General features: G+C 35.3%; 1 protein-coding gene across 2 annotated transcripts in view; it reads right to left on the bottom strand.

The window, feature by feature from the left end:
• Positions 1-17,067, bottom strand: part of LOC126694898 (protein NUCLEOLAR FACTOR 1) — a 31,316-nt gene extending 14,249 nt beyond the window's left edge. Inside the window, exons 1-10 of one of the 2 annotated variants that reach the window (XM_050391435.1) lie at positions 16,890-17,067; positions 16,592-16,708; positions 16,236-16,371; positions 11,904-11,998; positions 9,188-9,338; positions 8,627-8,771; positions 8,478-8,516; positions 7,759-7,882; positions 4,710-4,810; positions 4,492-4,623 (exon numbers count right to left, since the gene is read on the bottom strand). In XM_050391435.1, the coding sequence (XP_050247392.1) occupies positions 4,492-4,623; positions 4,710-4,810; positions 7,759-7,882; positions 8,478-8,516; positions 8,627-8,771; positions 9,188-9,338; positions 11,904-11,998; positions 16,236-16,371; positions 16,592-16,708; positions 16,890-16,917 (1,068 nt within the window). In that variant the 5' untranslated portion in view covers positions 16,918-17,067. The remainder of the gene's footprint in view (positions 1-4,491; positions 4,624-4,709; positions 4,811-7,758; positions 7,883-8,477; positions 8,517-8,626; positions 8,772-9,187; positions 9,339-11,903; positions 11,999-16,235; positions 16,372-16,591; positions 16,709-16,889) is intronic. The other variant, XM_050391436.1, reaches the window with a different exon arrangement.
• Between the last annotated feature and the right edge of the window lie 482 nt (positions 17,068-17,549).

The following is a 17,549-nucleotide window of genomic DNA, read 5'->3' as shown; positions in this document are numbered from 1 at the left end:
GTGCAGCAGAATTATAATTTATAAACACAATTATGAACAAGTACTACCCAGCTGCTTCTTAAAAGTTAATTGATCCAATATCGAAGGCGCAAATGGGATGAATCAATTCAATGTATAGAAACTGATAATTCTCAAATGGAAAACGTCACAAATTTAAACTTTCAATCCAAAGGCTTAAGATAAATTATGATGAAACTACAGAAGATCAATTTTTAAATGACTCTGGTACTTTTACTTCTGTTGTAAAATTAAATTTTGAATTTGTAGAGTTCAATCTTCTTCAAAACTGAAGTTTAGGCAGTGAAGTACACATATAGATACAATATACATCATACGGATCGAATATAGCACCATTGTTGAAAATATGTGGGATACAATTAAACAGGTATAATTAATTACCAAAAAGAAAAATAACATAGGTATAATCTGATAGAAAGAAGTATACATAGACATTTTGGTATGCTAATTTTTTTCTAAAAATTGTGAAGTTATTTACTTGTTAAGTCACACAAGCAACTATAACTTATACACTTAGTATCCCACAACTGGTCTATCATTTTATTTACACTTATATTCTATGAATCATGGACATGAACACAACACATCACAAGACATAGTGACACAACAATTCTTGAAAAACAAGGGCACGACAAGGCAACAACATTCTTTGGGGCCAAATGTATAAAGTTGAAAAAGAAAATAAATATGATGAATTGTATTGGTAAAAAGAATAAGGACCACCAATTAGATACTAAATACAGTTTTCATTTCTTTTTCTTTTTTTATTCGTTACTATTTCATCAGTACACTTTCTTTCTTGTTTTATGCCATTTGCTTCTGTCAATGGAAGTCTCAAAAAGTAAAATAAAACTGGGCAACAAGAAAGTAAACTGAAAGGAAATAAAAAATAATTTAAAGTGAAGAAACAGCAAGAAGATGCCATAATAACCACGTATAAGAACTCGTGTTCATTTCAAGCCAGAACGACAAAAGGAGATAGTCAATGAGCTTATAGAAGCACCGATGAGCAACAGAGGAAGCAACAGATCCATCCTTTCCACGCTTTGGATGACCATGTACCAGATGAGGACAAAAGAGATCATTCATGAGCTTGTAGAAGTGCCAATGAGCTTGAATTAGTGCCTATTTGGCTGTTTTAAATGGCGGGAGTGCAGATGGAATGAGAGAAAGAAGATTGCATATGGAGATTTGAGGCTTTGATTTTTTTTTTTTTTCCAATTTTTTTTGGCAAACCATGTTTTGACTATGTCTTTGAGCTGTCTTGACCATATCGGAACCCCCAAAAAAAATCTCGAGGCGCATATGCAACCGTGTTTTGCCATTTCTGAGCTTTGTAGCTTATATTCATAGCATATACTAGAAGGCTCATTCCAAACATTCAAGGCAAAACCAGCTCATGCTTCATTGTTATTCAAGATGTATCAGCTTCTTTTTTATTCTTTTTTTTTTTTTTAATATAAGTAAGAAAAAGTTTTATTGAAAGACTATTTCATGCAAAAAGAACACGAAGCAGCCAAAAAAGTACAATGACAACTCAAAACTGTGTCCAAGAAAGAAGAGAATCAATAAACATCAGGAGGGAGTCACTAGATAAGGGTCCCCGAGGGGAGACCAATCAAATAAAGGGCCTACGAACGAGGCAAGGAGATGATCCCCCAAGCTATCCACATCCTTGAACACTCTATATCCTCAAACGTACGGTTGTTGCTCTCCCTCCAAATACACCACATCAAAGGTGTAACATTCCAAATGTCAAACAAGTGTTTCCCCAACCAATTCCTCCACTCCATCAAAAGGTCGAGCACTCTCTCTTATAGAACCCATGTAACCCCAAATGATCTAAGAACAAAGCCCCACAACTAATAAGCTACCGCACAATGAATCAAAAGATGGTCTAATGATTTCCCATTACAATGGCACGTACAACATCAATCCATAATTTAAAAAAATAATAATAATAATTTAAAAATATATACATATATATAATCATTACAAAATAATTATTAAAAAAATTCTCAAATTGTCACTAGTGAGCATCTAATAAAAGAAATAATGGAGCTTGCGAATGAAATACCTCCTAAAGCCCCTCAATGCTAGTCCTGGGCGATCCGAGAAGTATCCCAAAATGATGGGACAAATTGGAATGTTGTTGGACTTAAATCAAGAAGTCTTTACTCAGAGGCAAAATAGTCCATTTTTAAAGAAAGTGATTGAATTAATGAGGGAAGTGCAAAATCCCCAAGGGCACCCCCTCTTTCTAGTTAAGAAGTTTTCATAATGGACTTTTTCTTCCCCTACGCTATTTTCCTGACAAAAAAAAAAAAATAGACCTACCTAGGGGCCTTGACGCCCCAAATACCTTTCCAAGGAAAGATGACAGAAAAAGGTCCACTCAACACATTATAAAAAAGACCGAATATCGAATTCCCTCCTTTTCATCAATTTCCACCTCACACAATCCCAACCCTCACTAGGAATATGAGACTCCAAGAGAAGAAGAAAAGCTGCCACCAATTCCATCTCCCAATCATTAAAATCATGATGGAACCTCACATCCCAACTCCTCTCCCCCCTTGCTGCCTCACCAATAAAGATGCCATTGAAGCCTCCCAATTAGTAGAATTCTCATACAATACCAAAAAAGGGGCTCTCTATGAGGTTGGTCACCACACCAACAATCATGCCAAAATCACACCCTATTCCCCAATCCGGCCTCAAACCGAATGTACTAAACTTTCACAGCCCATCCTAATACTCCTCTAAAGACCACAACCATGAGGACCCACCCATCCCCCCCCCCCCCCCCAATTCTTCCCCAAATTTCAAGGCGACCACCATAACCATTTCCCTAATAAGGTTTTGTTGATGGTAGTAATCTTCCTTACCCCTAAACCACCATTAGCCATTAGAGTGCACACCTTATCCCAACCCAACAAATGAAACTTGGACTCATCACCCAAACCACCCCCACAAGATATTAGCTAAGGTGTTGGCATATTGTCTGAGACTGAGACAGTATTAGATATGATTGTTTCATAGTCTCATTATGCATTTGTGAGTGGAAGACAGATTCTAGACTCGGTCCTTATTGCGAATAAATGTGTTGACAGCTGTATGAGAAGTAAAATTTTGAGTGTTATATGTAAGTTAGATATTGAAAAAAAGTAAAATCATGTGAACTGTGAGGCCCTTATTTACTTGCTAGGGAGGATGAGTTTTGGTGATAGATTGCGAGAATGGACTAGAACTTGCATTTCCACAGTTCAATTCTTGGTTCTTATTAATGGGTCTCCAGCTAGGTTTTTTAGTAGTTTAAGGGGTCTAAGGTAAGGGGATCCACCATCCCCAATGCTTTTCTTATTGATGATGGAGGACTTCAACAAGATACTCAAAAGAAGGGAGGGGGCTTGGTCTTATAGGAGGCTTTAGGGCAGATGGAGTGGGTGGTGGAGTATGTATTTTTCATCTTTTGTTTACAGATGACACTATACTCTTTTGTGACTTTGTAGCTAAACGGATTCTCCATATCCGGAAGTTATTGTTGTGCTTTCAAGCAATGACAAGCTTGAGGGTTAACGTGAGTAAGAGCAAGTTAGTTCCAATATGGGAGGTGGCTGGTGAGCATGCATTGGCAGATATTCTAGGTTGCAAGGTAGAGAGTATTCCCATACCCTACCTAGGCATGCCTCTAGGGGCTTCTTACAAGTCCATATCTATTTGGAATCCAGTATTGGAGAATATTGAACAACGGTTGGCAAGATGGAAGAAGTTGTATCTCTCAAAAGGAGGTCAACTGACTTTGCTTAAAAGCACATTTTCAAGCCTTCCTCCTTACTATTTATTGATGTATCAGCTTCCAAAATTGAAAATTACAGTTTTGAAAGTTTGAAATGTTTGATGCATCAAACACGTATTTTAGAAACTTTCAAAAAGTGGAACAACCTTCTAAATGAAGCTCTATTTACACTGACCAAACAACCCTTGCCAACTACAGTAGACATCTACCACTTTCTTTGGAACTACCCATTGAATTCCAAAAGGAATAAAATAAAAAAAATGTTTCCACTAAAAATAATTTCTATCACTAGCTATTTTCGATAGATTAAAAAAGCCTAGATCAATTTTATCACAAGACAAGGAGGGGTGCTCTCATCAAATGATGTCTATCAACTAAAGACAGGAACATAACAGCACTTTTTACCACTACTATCAACACAATATTTCAATGACGAAAATGATAAGTGGTCAAAAGATCTATGGGAACAGGAAAGAATTATAAACTTATATGATAAACCAAGTCTACATATTGAGAACCATTTAATAATTACTATATTAGGTTCAAAGCTCTTATGTGTATGCCAGGGAACCAATTTAAAAGTAAAAACAAACAAAAAACAAAAAATGAAGAACAAAGTCCAAGTCTATTTAGTATAAGTTGATAAAAAATCACAAGAAAACAACTAAGACTACCTTAGGACGAGTAAATCCATGATCAAGGAAACTATCACCATTAAGAATTTCATTGTCGGCACTTTCCGGATGCTTTGCCAATTTTGTATCATTCTTTGTCACAAGATCTCTGGTTTTCAATACATGATTCAGCTGCATAATATACTCTTCATTCAATCATTCTATGAAAATAACATACACCAAAAATCTATCAAGAAAGTTCAAGTAATTGCACGCACAGAATGAATGATGTAAGCATCCATAATACTTGAATCTTCTTCCCGGCCTTTGAGATAAAAGGGTTTCTTGTTACAGTGCAGTATATCCCGATAGCTGTTGCCTAGAAAAAAAATCAAGACCGCGTAAGCAATTTGATACATAAAAAATAAAAAATAAAAAGTATAACCAATAATCAATACTCAATTGCAAGATCATAAAGTCAATAAGGGGGAAAAACCAGAGAGGCAACTTTCAAGGCAAACATATAATCATAAATGTATGACAAACAAAGAGAAAGTTCAACAAAACTCAAGGACCAGCTACTTAAAATCAACTGCAAAAATCCAGTTTTCACCACCCATATAGACTATTGTACATCACAAAGTTTGCATAGACATGAAGAAAGCAGTGATGAGAAACTCCCAATTACTTCTGAGCACTGTGTCACATTCACTACTTCCAAAATTTGTGCTGCCCGAAGGCACACAGGATGCTAATACATCTGCTCATGTCTGAATCTGTCACAGCAGTCTCACTATCCCAAGCTAAAAGATACAATTCAGGAAACCTCTCCTTCCAGGTATAGACTACCCCTGCCATAGGCCATGCCAAAATCAAAATTTTGTGCCATCCCCAACATCATATCTAACAAAGCTCACAAAACTATCCCATCCTCTTCTAATAGGCTTCCATAAACCCGCTCCATACAATCCCCGAACCTACACCAAGCACCAAAACTCATTAGGGGATCCATACTTTAACTCTATGACCCACCTCCACAAAGCCATCTCTTCACGCCCATAACACCACAACAACTTCCCAACAAAGCCTGATTAAAAAATACTACCTTCTTAATTCCCAAACCACCAAGGCGAATTGGACTACAACAATTATTCCAATTTACTAAATGAAATTTGAATTCACCACCCATACCACCCCAAAGGAAGTCTCTATGAAGTCTATCCATTCTATTTGCTACACCCACTAGTATTGGAAAAAGAGATGAAAAAATAAGTAGAAGACTAGGAAGCATACTCTGGATGAGGGTGAAGCGACCTCCTTTTGACAGATTGATGCAGGATAATCAAGAGGGAAATAAAAGAACAAGAAATTTAAAAGGAAACCCTAAAAATCAGCACCCGTTGCTGGAAATAGCACCAAGCAAGAACACTTACACATCAACACCTAAGCTGTCAAGAATCAACACCAACAATTTGGAAAATCTCCAATTTGAAACTCCATTAATCAATCTTCTGCTCATTAAATTAACCACCTAAAGCCTTTTTATAAAGCTTCCACAGATAAAAGATCATGTCCATAAAACACTCGACTGATAACAATCTAAAATACTGATCCTTATCTAATCTTTTTTTTTTTTTGGGAAGAATCCTTATCTAATCTAATCCTTATTTGAACTCAAAATAAAATGGATTCCTAAAATAATCCAACTACATAAGAAATTCAATCTAATAAGGTATGTTGTCTGCAACACCGATGAAGTCTTTTCCACCCACCCAACCTCAGCACATTCAAGAACGGGATCCCAATTCAATTTCTCCTTAAAGGGAACTCCTAAAGGTAATCCCAAATACTTCATGGGAAGAGATGTAATTCAACACCCAAGATCATTTGCCAGCCCCTCGATGTGTTGAATCTCCCACAGGCATTATTTCAGACTTGCCCAGATTAATGCTCATACCCGTACGGCCTCAAAACAAATGAGTATACATCATAAATACCTAATCTGAGAAGAGCTTGCCTCACAAAAATAAATAAATAAGAGTTTCATTTGCAGATAGAATGTGAGATATCATAATTGTTTCACCTCTCCTACTATCAATGGAAAAATTATCATCAATAGAGAAGCTTTATTAAGTAAGCTCCAGACATTGCTCTTGTGATCAACCTGCTCAAAGTCTCCATGACAATCACAAACAAGAATATTAAGTCCCCCTGATGTAATCCCCGTCTCCTGTTGAAAAAATTGTAGGTGAACTGGTGTACCGCTCACCAAAATCGAAAACTGACTGTTGATATACAGAATTCTATCTACTTTCTCCATCTTTCACCAAATCCACACTGTTCAAGCAAATACAATAGGAATCCCAGTTTACATGGTCATAAGCCTTCTCCAATCAACTTTACACAGCACCCCTCGTATACTTGAATTCATACAACTATTCAAGCATTCATTTGCTATGAGAACTGATTCCAGCATATGCCTCCCTTGGATGAAAGGGTTCTGCATAACACTCTCTCTCACAATACCCCTTTCAATCTGTTTACCAATAACTTTGCTAGTAATTTATATATAATTCCCACCAGGCTAATTGGCCTAACATCTTTCACCTCAAGAGCTCGAGGACACATGATAATTCAGTTTTCAACATGAAACTTGACACAGGTTGAAAAGTGTGAAAGATAGTATAAAATTCATTCTAGCTAGATGCAAACCCTAAAGGCCACAGGGAATTTCTTGAACCTATATGCAAACCCTTGAATCTACAAGCCCTCTATGATGGTGCTTTGCTAAGGTGATATGCACCTTTCCAATTGTTTTGGACACCAAAGTAGTAAAAGAATCCCTACAAGGTATCCAAGAAAAAAAAAGAGAGAGACTCGAACTTGGGCCGCAAATCATAAGAAAAAGAATCTTGAAGTAAAAGTAGAAATTGTAGATGGAGAGGTGTTCCCTCATGTTCAATAGGGATTTACCGCTTTATTAGGAAAAGGCTGTGAGCTTATGTAAGAACTAACTAAGAAAATCATACAAAAGCACACAAAAAGTTTAAAATCCTATGATGTTAACAATGATTCCATCCTTGATATTCTTAGATCTAAACCAGATAATACATTGTATCATCGAATAAGAGGAAGGTCCTGAAGCTACATATGGATAGTCCTTGGTAGCCTCCACTTCCACTCATCATTGAAGCAAGGAATATGGGCAAAACATTCTCAGAAAATCAATTGCAAAGATTTAAAACTAATAACTTGCAGTATGACAAGACACAACTGAATGCAACTGAAAAGATATTAATCTAGGACTACAAGATGAGGCTCACTTACAAAGGGAGAAGAATAATCTCTCTTTAGATGAATGAAAATCATCCCCTCCAGATGTCTTATAGACATCCAACCAGTGTTTATACAACTTTAGCTTCAGACCATAATCAGAATTGGTGTTAACATCCTGCAAAAGTAAAAAAAACGGAGTACATGATTCAGCTAAAAAAATGAAGACAATAGTAATAGATCAAAATACTTTTTTTTAATAAGTAATAATAGATCAAAATACTAGTGCAAATCACAGAACAACAAACAGATTTAATGGGCCAGATTTAAGATTCTAAATTCTAATTAATGCATGGGTATGCGGTGATGAGACATTAACATGTGGTCAAAAAACTCAAATTTCAAAATTCAAAACCTAATTATTCTTCTCCTCAGTAGCTTCTACAAATTTGCCACAGAATTCCATTCAGGTAGCGCATTGTTTTGTAGCACAGTAGCCTTCCACCTCTATAGGAGGAAAATTTCCCCAACAAGTGAATATATTCAACCCCAGCTTGGCCCACTCAAATAACAGTCTAAGCATTAAATGGATTTACTTATCAAAACGTCCTACTTTTCTCTCTTTCAACCCTTTTTTTATATATATAATAAATTGAAGTTTTCTAGCTTTTCAAAGTTTATACTGATGCTTAAAAAGTACGCATTTTTGCTCTATTTGATTAGTGAGAAAGGAGATGCAAAGAGGGGAATAAAAAGAAAGACAATACTCAGACCTTGAATATGAGTTCTTTGATGTGGTTCTCTCTAAGATACTGCCACATCATAATTGCAATAAAATATAAATTTTAAAAGCTTTAGTATAAAAGATGGTCAGATAATCTTTATCAGAAGTAATTCTAAGGAATGCAAGACAATAGCTTACCTTTAAGAAACACTCTTCAGTTCCCATCCACTTGCAATTTGACATCCCAACAACAGGCACCTCCCGCTTATATTTCCATTTCTTTGTTGACATATTATCAACTTCTTCTTTTGATAACTTGTGCTCCAAGTGTATACTAAAGGAACTACAAGATCATATATAGTTAAATGACACATCTATAAGGATGCGATCTAGTTGAAATAAAACAAAGATCACATAAAAACTTCATATTATTTTACATATATATATAGTATGTATGCATGTACATGTAATAATATTTAATAAAAACTGCCAATAGGTGAGAGTCTCGAAAAATTAAGGAGATCAAAAACATAAAATCAATGAACAAATAAAAAAAGCTAAAAACTCAAGAAAAATAGCTATCAGATTGACATGCTACAAGTTGTATGGTTGTTAATCGATTGCCCAAAAGTAATCTCAAGATAATGATTAGAATTTTATATATAAGTATAAAAAATAGTGTTCTAATAATGATAAGTATTTCAAATGATAAACCACAACTTAATAGAAAAATCAGAAAGGCATTTAATGTAAATAGACCTCATGCATTCTGATCCATCAGTAGAAGTCTGACCATTGGCTCTAATATCATGCTCCTGATCTGTGTCAGAGGCCTCGTGATCATCTTCAGTTTCAGCATCTTCACTTTGCTCCCCAGGGTCCACCATGTCAGGCTGTTGTATTGTACTTTCTATAGTATGAAGAGAACTCATTGTCAGTTCAATCCAATCCAGTCCAATTCATTAAGATTAAAGACAAAAGGATTTTAAGCATATAAAATGTCAAAATCCCTTTGCAGTTGGAGAAACTATATTGGATCACACAAATAATAAACCAACTCCAAAGATCACATATATATTGAAAATACTGTGTTTCAAAAACTTATCTGCAAAGCGTGGCAATTATAAAATTCACTATTTTAGGAAATGGAACCAAGGGTTCAACTGAAAACTTCAGTAAAATCGTTACTTGAAGCCACAATTTCTAGCATGAGTTGGCAAGTTGAGGTGACTATCTTCTTACTTTATGCCAAATCTGAAATCTCATGATTCCAATTTTGGGCTGAAATTGATTTCAGACTTTCAGTCTCACTCCCTCTGTCACTTTCTATACTCACCCATGATTTTGAGGCACCTTACTTCTCAATCTCGACAATTTTCTCCCACAGTTTAGTTTGGTGGTTTAAGGTGTGGGTGTTTGTACTGCATTTGGTTTGGGAGTGAACTGCTGATTTGAGGGTATTGTGGCCAGGTATGGCGGCAGTTTGGTGGTGCCATTGGTGATTGTAGGCCAAAACCCAAGTCTTTCATCTGTCTATAAGTTGAGTATAGGTCTAAAATGTTTTAAACTAAAATCGTGACTTGGATTTCGTTTTCAACTTGTTAAATTACTGATTCTCCCCAAAGCTTAAGCTGTTAAGAATGGTAAATTTAATCATTTAACCATAATTCTTACACTCCCTTTCACGTGTGGGCTTAAACTCCTCCTTAACAACTAGGGCCCAACACGTATAATTTTTAACATTTTAAACGAGAGGTAGAGTGGAGACAAGAACCAAACTTAGGATCTCCTGCTTTGATTCCATGTTAAATTACAGATTCTCCCAAAACCTTAAACTATTAGGAAATTGTGAATTTAACATTTAACTATAATTCTAACACAACTCACAATTTCAGACATGGCACAATTCAGTCAACAAGCAGTCAAGCCTGCTAAATCAGCCTTCAATCATGAGTTCAAATGCAATTATTTTATGAATTGTTTCAAACGCAATATTTTGTTAAACTTCATTTACTAAAATGTACATTCCAGTTGAATGCATCCCCACATGCCTACTGCTTAAGTTTTTTTTTTTTTTAATAAGCACCAATGCTTCAGATATTATAAAGTAAAGAGGCCTACCAATAAAATCCCAAAAACATCAGAACTAAGAACTCTTCTAATGCGATTAGTTGATAACAAACTGAAAATAATTTCTATAGACACACACACGAGCTAAAAGTAGGCATTGAAAGGGGGCGTTGATTTGACTCATCAGATTAATAAAAAAGATGTCAAGAGTGTATTGGATCCGAATTTCATAGCAGAACAAGAGAAGAAATGATCTGCACTTTAGATGGTAAGAATTTTCCAGAAAGGGCAAAGTTTGAAACGGAGATCAATAGGTATTACTTTAAAGAGAACTGTTCTATAGATGCTTGTGGGTTGAAGAAAAGGTCAGACTGATTGAAAGCTATTTTCAATTGCCGCTTTCAACATTCGTGATTATTAGTCTTTGTGATGGGCAGAGAAGATGGACAGCAAGGAGTGGAAATAGAGAACAACTGTCAGTCAAAGCAGGTGTTTGGTCCTGAATGCCTCGTCAGATCTCATCCCTCAAATGAGAGAAGGGGGGAAAATTAACTGATTTCAGCATTCTTGTCCACAACCCAAATTATGACAATTGAAATCCATTTAAATTGTTCCTTAGGTATAGGTTATACAGAAAAGGAGAGAAAGAAGAGTAAACAAACTTGAAAAACCACCACTCTTTTTCCTTTTCTTTTTGGATAATTAACTAAGTGAACAACTACTGAAGGTAACAAATCCAAAGAAAACCTAAAGAAGCTTATTCATGCCCATGTACAAGATTAGAAATTTGATAATCAACAATTAAATCTGATGTAGCCACCCTCTACCCTTAGGCCAGCCAACCAACCCCCCTCTACTATTAAGCCAAAACAACCAGCCACCCTTTCTCTTAGGGCAGCCAGCCAGCCCCTTATTTTGACTTCTCAGATCTACCATATGTTCTCATTAATTTCAGCTTGGACTGTTGTGATAGCCTGCCTAGCTTAACTATTAGCTAGTTTATTTCCTACTAGTCAAAGATTATAATTAGGCTTGTTATATAAGAGTAGAATCAGTTTTTTTATGCAACTTTATCTTAGTTTTAGATCTAGACATAAACTCTGTTTCTCCAGTTTCTCTGTAATTCCAATTTTGATTCTTAATTCTAAGGCAATTCTTTTTCAAGTTCTTTCAGTTATTTGATCTTGATTTCCATCAAAATCAGCATTTTCAGTACTTAGGAGAACATAGATTGAAACTACAATCACAAAAAAAGGCTTATAGATTATAGACATCTAACAAAAGCCTTTAAGGAAACAGAACTTCATAAAACAAAAAAAGCATATTATATGTTATTGGGACATAGAGAAAAAACCCTTTAGATAGTTGTCTAAACAAACTATAAATCCCATGAAACATTCCTTACCATCTTCCTTATCATCTTCCACCGAGACACTGAAAGATTCAAAACCATCATCTTCATCTACTTCGGAGTCACTTTTACCTTCTTCTTGTCTTTGTCTATTACACAAAAGAAGCACATGATAACTGTAAATTTTGAATTCCTCAAAAAAACTGTTGTTTAACCTTATAATTCAACTTAACACAAAGTTTCAAGAAGCCAGAGCAACAAGTATTAGTAGTGCTGATTAATTATCCAATTTAAAATAAGTGTTTCAATAGAAGTAGCTAATCCATGAGGGAATAGCATCACTAGCAATTTTAAAAGCTACACTGCTTGGTTAAAAAATATAAAATGAAAATTCATTACTCTACAACTATATGGTATAACTCAATAAAGGGTTTCAAAAAATTAAAAAATATAATGCATCACGTGACAAGCATCAATACGGCATACAAAAAGGTCAAATGCTCAGGTCAATAAGGAACATGAGTTATTAATAAATAACAACTAACAAACAATAACTCATCATTATTCGTGTCTACTTGGCATATCAAGGTACTTAAAATCATTGCTCAAAGATGTACAAAATGCATACAATAAGTATAATGAGACGTTCCCTTTCCAACAGTAAACAAAATGTATGGTAAGTGTGCCATAAGCCATCCAATTGGACCCATCCTAATGAATCACTTAATTTCCTGCAACTCTTTTGTAACATTCTAACTTCCTGTTATTCTTTTGGTTCTACTAGTCCAAAGGAAGTACAAGTTTTTTCATCTGAATTTTTATCAGAAATTTAATAGTAAAAGAATAAACAAGAAATATTTTTTGATTAGTGACCGACATTTTTTTTTTTTTTTGGGAAAAAAAAGGCTACTACATGTACATATATAATGAACAAAAAGAAGGCCAAAAGGATTGCAAAGAAATGATATTATATACAGAAGTGTAGCAACTCTTGAAATTCAGATAGCGAATTACAATTGGTAAAACCCAAGCACAAGACCAATCAAACAAGGATATACTAAACAAAGTTATAAACTGAATCACCAAACTTTTTGTATCCTCAAAAGCACGATTATTTTGTTCCCTCCACAATGTCCACATCTAACATAAGGAACCAAGTTCTATATATTCGTTAAATGATTGCCAACCCAATTCCTCCAACAAAGAAAGGTCAATGACCTTTCTAGTTGCACTCGGTTAATCCCGAAATATCTAAAAAAAGAACTCCACAAATCCCAAGCAACAGTACAATGTAATAGTAAATGATCTACCACCTCCCCATTACACACACACCATCCTACTAATGTGTAACCTCTATTGATAGGATTTTCACATGTGAGATTTTCACCTTAAGTTTTCACGACCCCACCCGCCAGAACTGTATAACAGGTTATCCAGGGGAACTCCTAGTGCGGATGGAACCCTAGATGTCTGAATCTACAGCTCATCCCAAGCCTCCAACCACTAGGCTGCACCCTAACGAGTAACCCCAACTCTTTCATGGGAAAAATACTAAACAAGTAACCCACAAGGCATTGTAGTAAAAGCAAACATTAAACTTACCACCCCCTTTCAACCTCCAACTCAATCTATCACAAACCTCTCTCCTAGGGGTATTAGAGTAAAGAAGATAAAGAAAAGCATTCACTGAGTCCAGCTCCTAATCATTAAAATCTCTTTGAAAACTAACATTCTAGCTTCGCATCTCCCCATCTGTCTGACTAATCATCACAGAACAAACAGAGGCATCTATAGTTGTGGAACATGTAAACAAGTCAAGAAACAACACCTTCAAAGAATGATCCCCATACCAGGTGTCACGCCAAAACCATTTCTCAATTACCATCTCCTACATCTAAGCGCACATAGCGTAAAAACCTATCCTTGCCCACTCTAATGCTTTTCCACAAGCTATAAACATTAGTCCCTCAAACAAATTTTAAAGTCCACCCACCCAATTCCTCCCTATACTTTGAAGCTATTACATCTCCATAAAAGTGTTATCTTTCAACCCAAAACGCCAAAGTCATTCCCTAAAAAAAGCTTGATTAAAGGTCCCTATCTTCCTTACAACCAACCCACCAGTAAAAATAGGCAGGCAAACTATATTTCTCACCTCACCAAATGGTATTTGAACTCCTCTCCTGAACAATCCCACAAACATTTTCTAAGTGATCTGTCCAATCTGTTTGCCACACAAGTTGGGATGGTAAACAAGGAGAGAGAGAGTTTGTAGGAAAACTCAAAATTTTACTCTCCAACAATGCTATCCTTTCCCCCTTAGACCAGTATAATTTCTTTCGTCTTAATAATCTGCAATCCATTTTTTCCTAGAATTGGATTCTAAACCATTTTCACTTTGAAGGATGCCACCAAGGACATTCCAAAATAATTCATCGACAGATTCCCAATCTTACAACATAAGATATTAGCAAGCTCCGCCATGTTGCCAACCTCTCTACGCCATCTCACTCTTGCTCAAGTTCACCTTTAATCCTATAACAGCTTCAAAACACGTCAGTGCCATTTTGATATAAAGCATTTGTTATGCATTTGAATCACAAAATAAAATAGTTTCATAAGAAAATAAAAGGTGAGCGACACAAAGCCCTGTTTCAGCTGTAGTTCCCACCCTAAAGCCGCTAATGTAGCTGCCCTGCTCTGTTCTCTTAAACATCCTGTTCAGGACCCCCATAACCAAAATGAAGAGTAACAGGATAAAGGGTCACCCCGTTTAAGAACCCTTGAAATACTAAAGAAGCCAGAAAGGGAGCTGTTCACTAAAACTGAGAATCAAACTGCAGAAATGCAACTACGAATCCAGCATATCTATTTCTCACTAAATCCTATCTCCTTTCCATCAAATAAAGTAGAGTCACCCAATTAACAGGATCATATGCTTTCTTAATATCCAGTTTGCAAATCACACCCAGGATGTCAAGTCCAAGATTTGCCTACAATCCATCAATGCATTCTGTGACTCAGAAGTTAGTTTATCAAGTACCATTTTCAATCCATTTGCCAACACCTTTGCCTATTACAATTTATAAACACTCCCAACCTAAACAAATAGGCTGAAAATTCCCAATATTGATAGGAATGTTTTTCTTGGGAGTTAGTGCAATAAAAGAAGCATTGAAGGATTTTTCTTTTTTTTTAATAGGTAATAAAACTTTTATGCAATAAGCTGAACATCACGTTCATGATGGCGAACATTCTAATCAAGAAAAAAATACAACAAGCTCAAAAACTTAAGCTAACAGAGTGTAAGAATTCAGAAATTGAAATACAATTCATAAAACCCAAACACGCGTCCACTGAAACAAAGTACCGAAGAGAAAAGCTTTTAAGAGGTCTAAGGGTCTCTCCTTGTCTTCAATGATGCTTGTATTACATTCCTTCCAAACCAACCACATTAAACATGCTGGGACCTTATTCCATGCGGTTGACAGGCGCTTTCCAAACCAATTTCTCCAAGCAAAGAGGAGAGAGCTAAAAGAAGCATTGAGGGATTTTTCAAATTGACAATGCTCATGAAACTCCTCAATAAATGCCATAACATCCACTTCAACCACCCACCAACACTGTTGAAAGAAAACCATGGTGAATCCATACAACCCTAGGGTTTTATCTCCTCCTTAACTCCTCCAATACTGGAATAATCATTTCCTTTCAAACTTCCTCTCAAGTAAATTTCTTTTAGTCTATTTGATTTTAGCGAAGTATAACACATCAACTGAAGGTCTAGCTGTCTATTTCTTGGCACAAAGACTAATAGAAGTGGACCACATGCTCTCTTATGTAAAACTCCTCCTCATAAAACATGCCAAAACCCCATATTGTAACCACACCTATGTGAATTTGCCTACCACAACCCTCCTCCTTTTCCCAGGCTTGGGACTAGCTATAAATAAATATATGACACTAAGCACAGACACAAGTATGTGGACATTGGATGAAAGAAAAAAAAAGGATAGCTAAAAGTGTAATTATTTACCAGCTAGTTGGATTCTCAAAACATGAATGTTATTTTTGTAAACTAGTTTCACAAGACTAAGAGAATTGTCATATCAAACAATGGGAGATCTTTGCATCTTAATGACACTTGCACGACTATCTTACATTCGATTGGAGCAAACAACTCATCATCACACCACGCTAAAAAGAATGTGACACCATTAAATCACAAGATGAAATCACATGAAATCAAATATTAGGCTTAAAAACTATAAGCATATAGCATTCTTACACTAGCTTTTACAATTAAACAAATTGAGTACGTTGATCTCCCTTGTTGCTCAACTACATTAAAAAAAAAAAAAACCCCAGTACACGAAAAACCATTACCTCTTCTTATATGCAGTGTCAACTGATTTGCTACATGACCGCAACGACATCAATAATTTATCATACATCGATGCTTCTCTATGAATCACTTCTTCTTCAGAAGCCGCACCACTAGATTGCTCCTCCAACGGTTCCCCTGTAATAAAAAGTTTGATTCCAAAAACATTCATTCTAGTACCAAAACAGATATTACCTGATCCAATTTTTAAAACTTCCTCAATAGTTCACAATATCTTCAATACACAGTTTTATTAAACATTCTCATAATCCATAATTTATTATTAAAAATAAAAATAAATTTGATAGAATTAATAAAACATACACAACGTATTAATTAAAAAAAATGATTAACGTGCCTGAGGGACTTGGCGAGGGGCTACGAGTACGGGTATGAGAAAGCTTTTGTTCGACACGGCGATTCTTAATTACATGGTTACTTTCTGAGTTGGAGGGCGCTTTGGATCGCTTCAATCCTAGTTAAACCAGTAAAATAAAACTTATCAGAGTAAAAAAAATTTAAACAAGCATACATAGAGAATAGTTGAGCGTGTATTACAAAGAATGAAAACTAGAACCAAAATAATGTGGATTATTAGGGCAAATAAAGAGAGGCTGTAAAGCAAAAAAAAAAGAGAATCGGAGAGAGTAGCTAACCTCGATTTTTGGCGAATTGCTTCCCCATTGAAAACCCAAAACAAACCTAAAACACAACAATAGATAATAGTTGTATATAAGGTAAGTCGAAGAGAGAGAGAGAGAGAGAGAGAGAGGGGCGATGCTGCTAGTGCTGGGACTGCTACTGATGAATGATAACTGAGAATTAAGAGGTAAAACCCTACTTTTCAAGGTTTTAGCGGGAGAACTTTCTTTTTTATATTATTTTTTAGGAGAACTGGAAAAGGGGTGTTTTTTTTTTTTTTTTTTTTTTTTACTGGAGTTGTAGGAAGAAAATAATAGGCTAAATTGCAAAATTTTACTTTAATATTTTATTTGAATTTATTTCTGTTCGCTAATTTTGTTTTCATTTATTTTGGCTTGGTAAAGTTTTAATTTTATTCAATTAAACCTTTTCTACCAATTTTTTTGATAATGTTGTAGTTAATTGTACAAATTTTTAGTTTTTTGAATATTTTAAATTAAAAAAATCAAATTGATAATTAAAAATATTTCCTATTTTTTTAAAAGAAAAATTTTAGTAGAAATTAATGAAAAAACCTTAATTAAATAATCTTGAACTTAAAGAATTGAAAAGTTAAATTACTAAAATGAATTCTTTATAGGACGAATTTTGCATTTTAGCCAAGTTAATACTTG

This window comes from Quercus robur, chromosome 8, assembly GCF_932294415.1.
Source record: "Quercus robur chromosome 8, dhQueRobu3.1, whole genome shotgun sequence".
Taxonomy (NCBI): Eukaryota; Viridiplantae; Streptophyta; class Magnoliopsida; order Fagales; family Fagaceae; genus Quercus; species Quercus robur.
The sequence above is the reverse complement of the archived record's forward strand: the minus strand, read 5'-3'. Positions and strand labels throughout refer to the sequence as shown.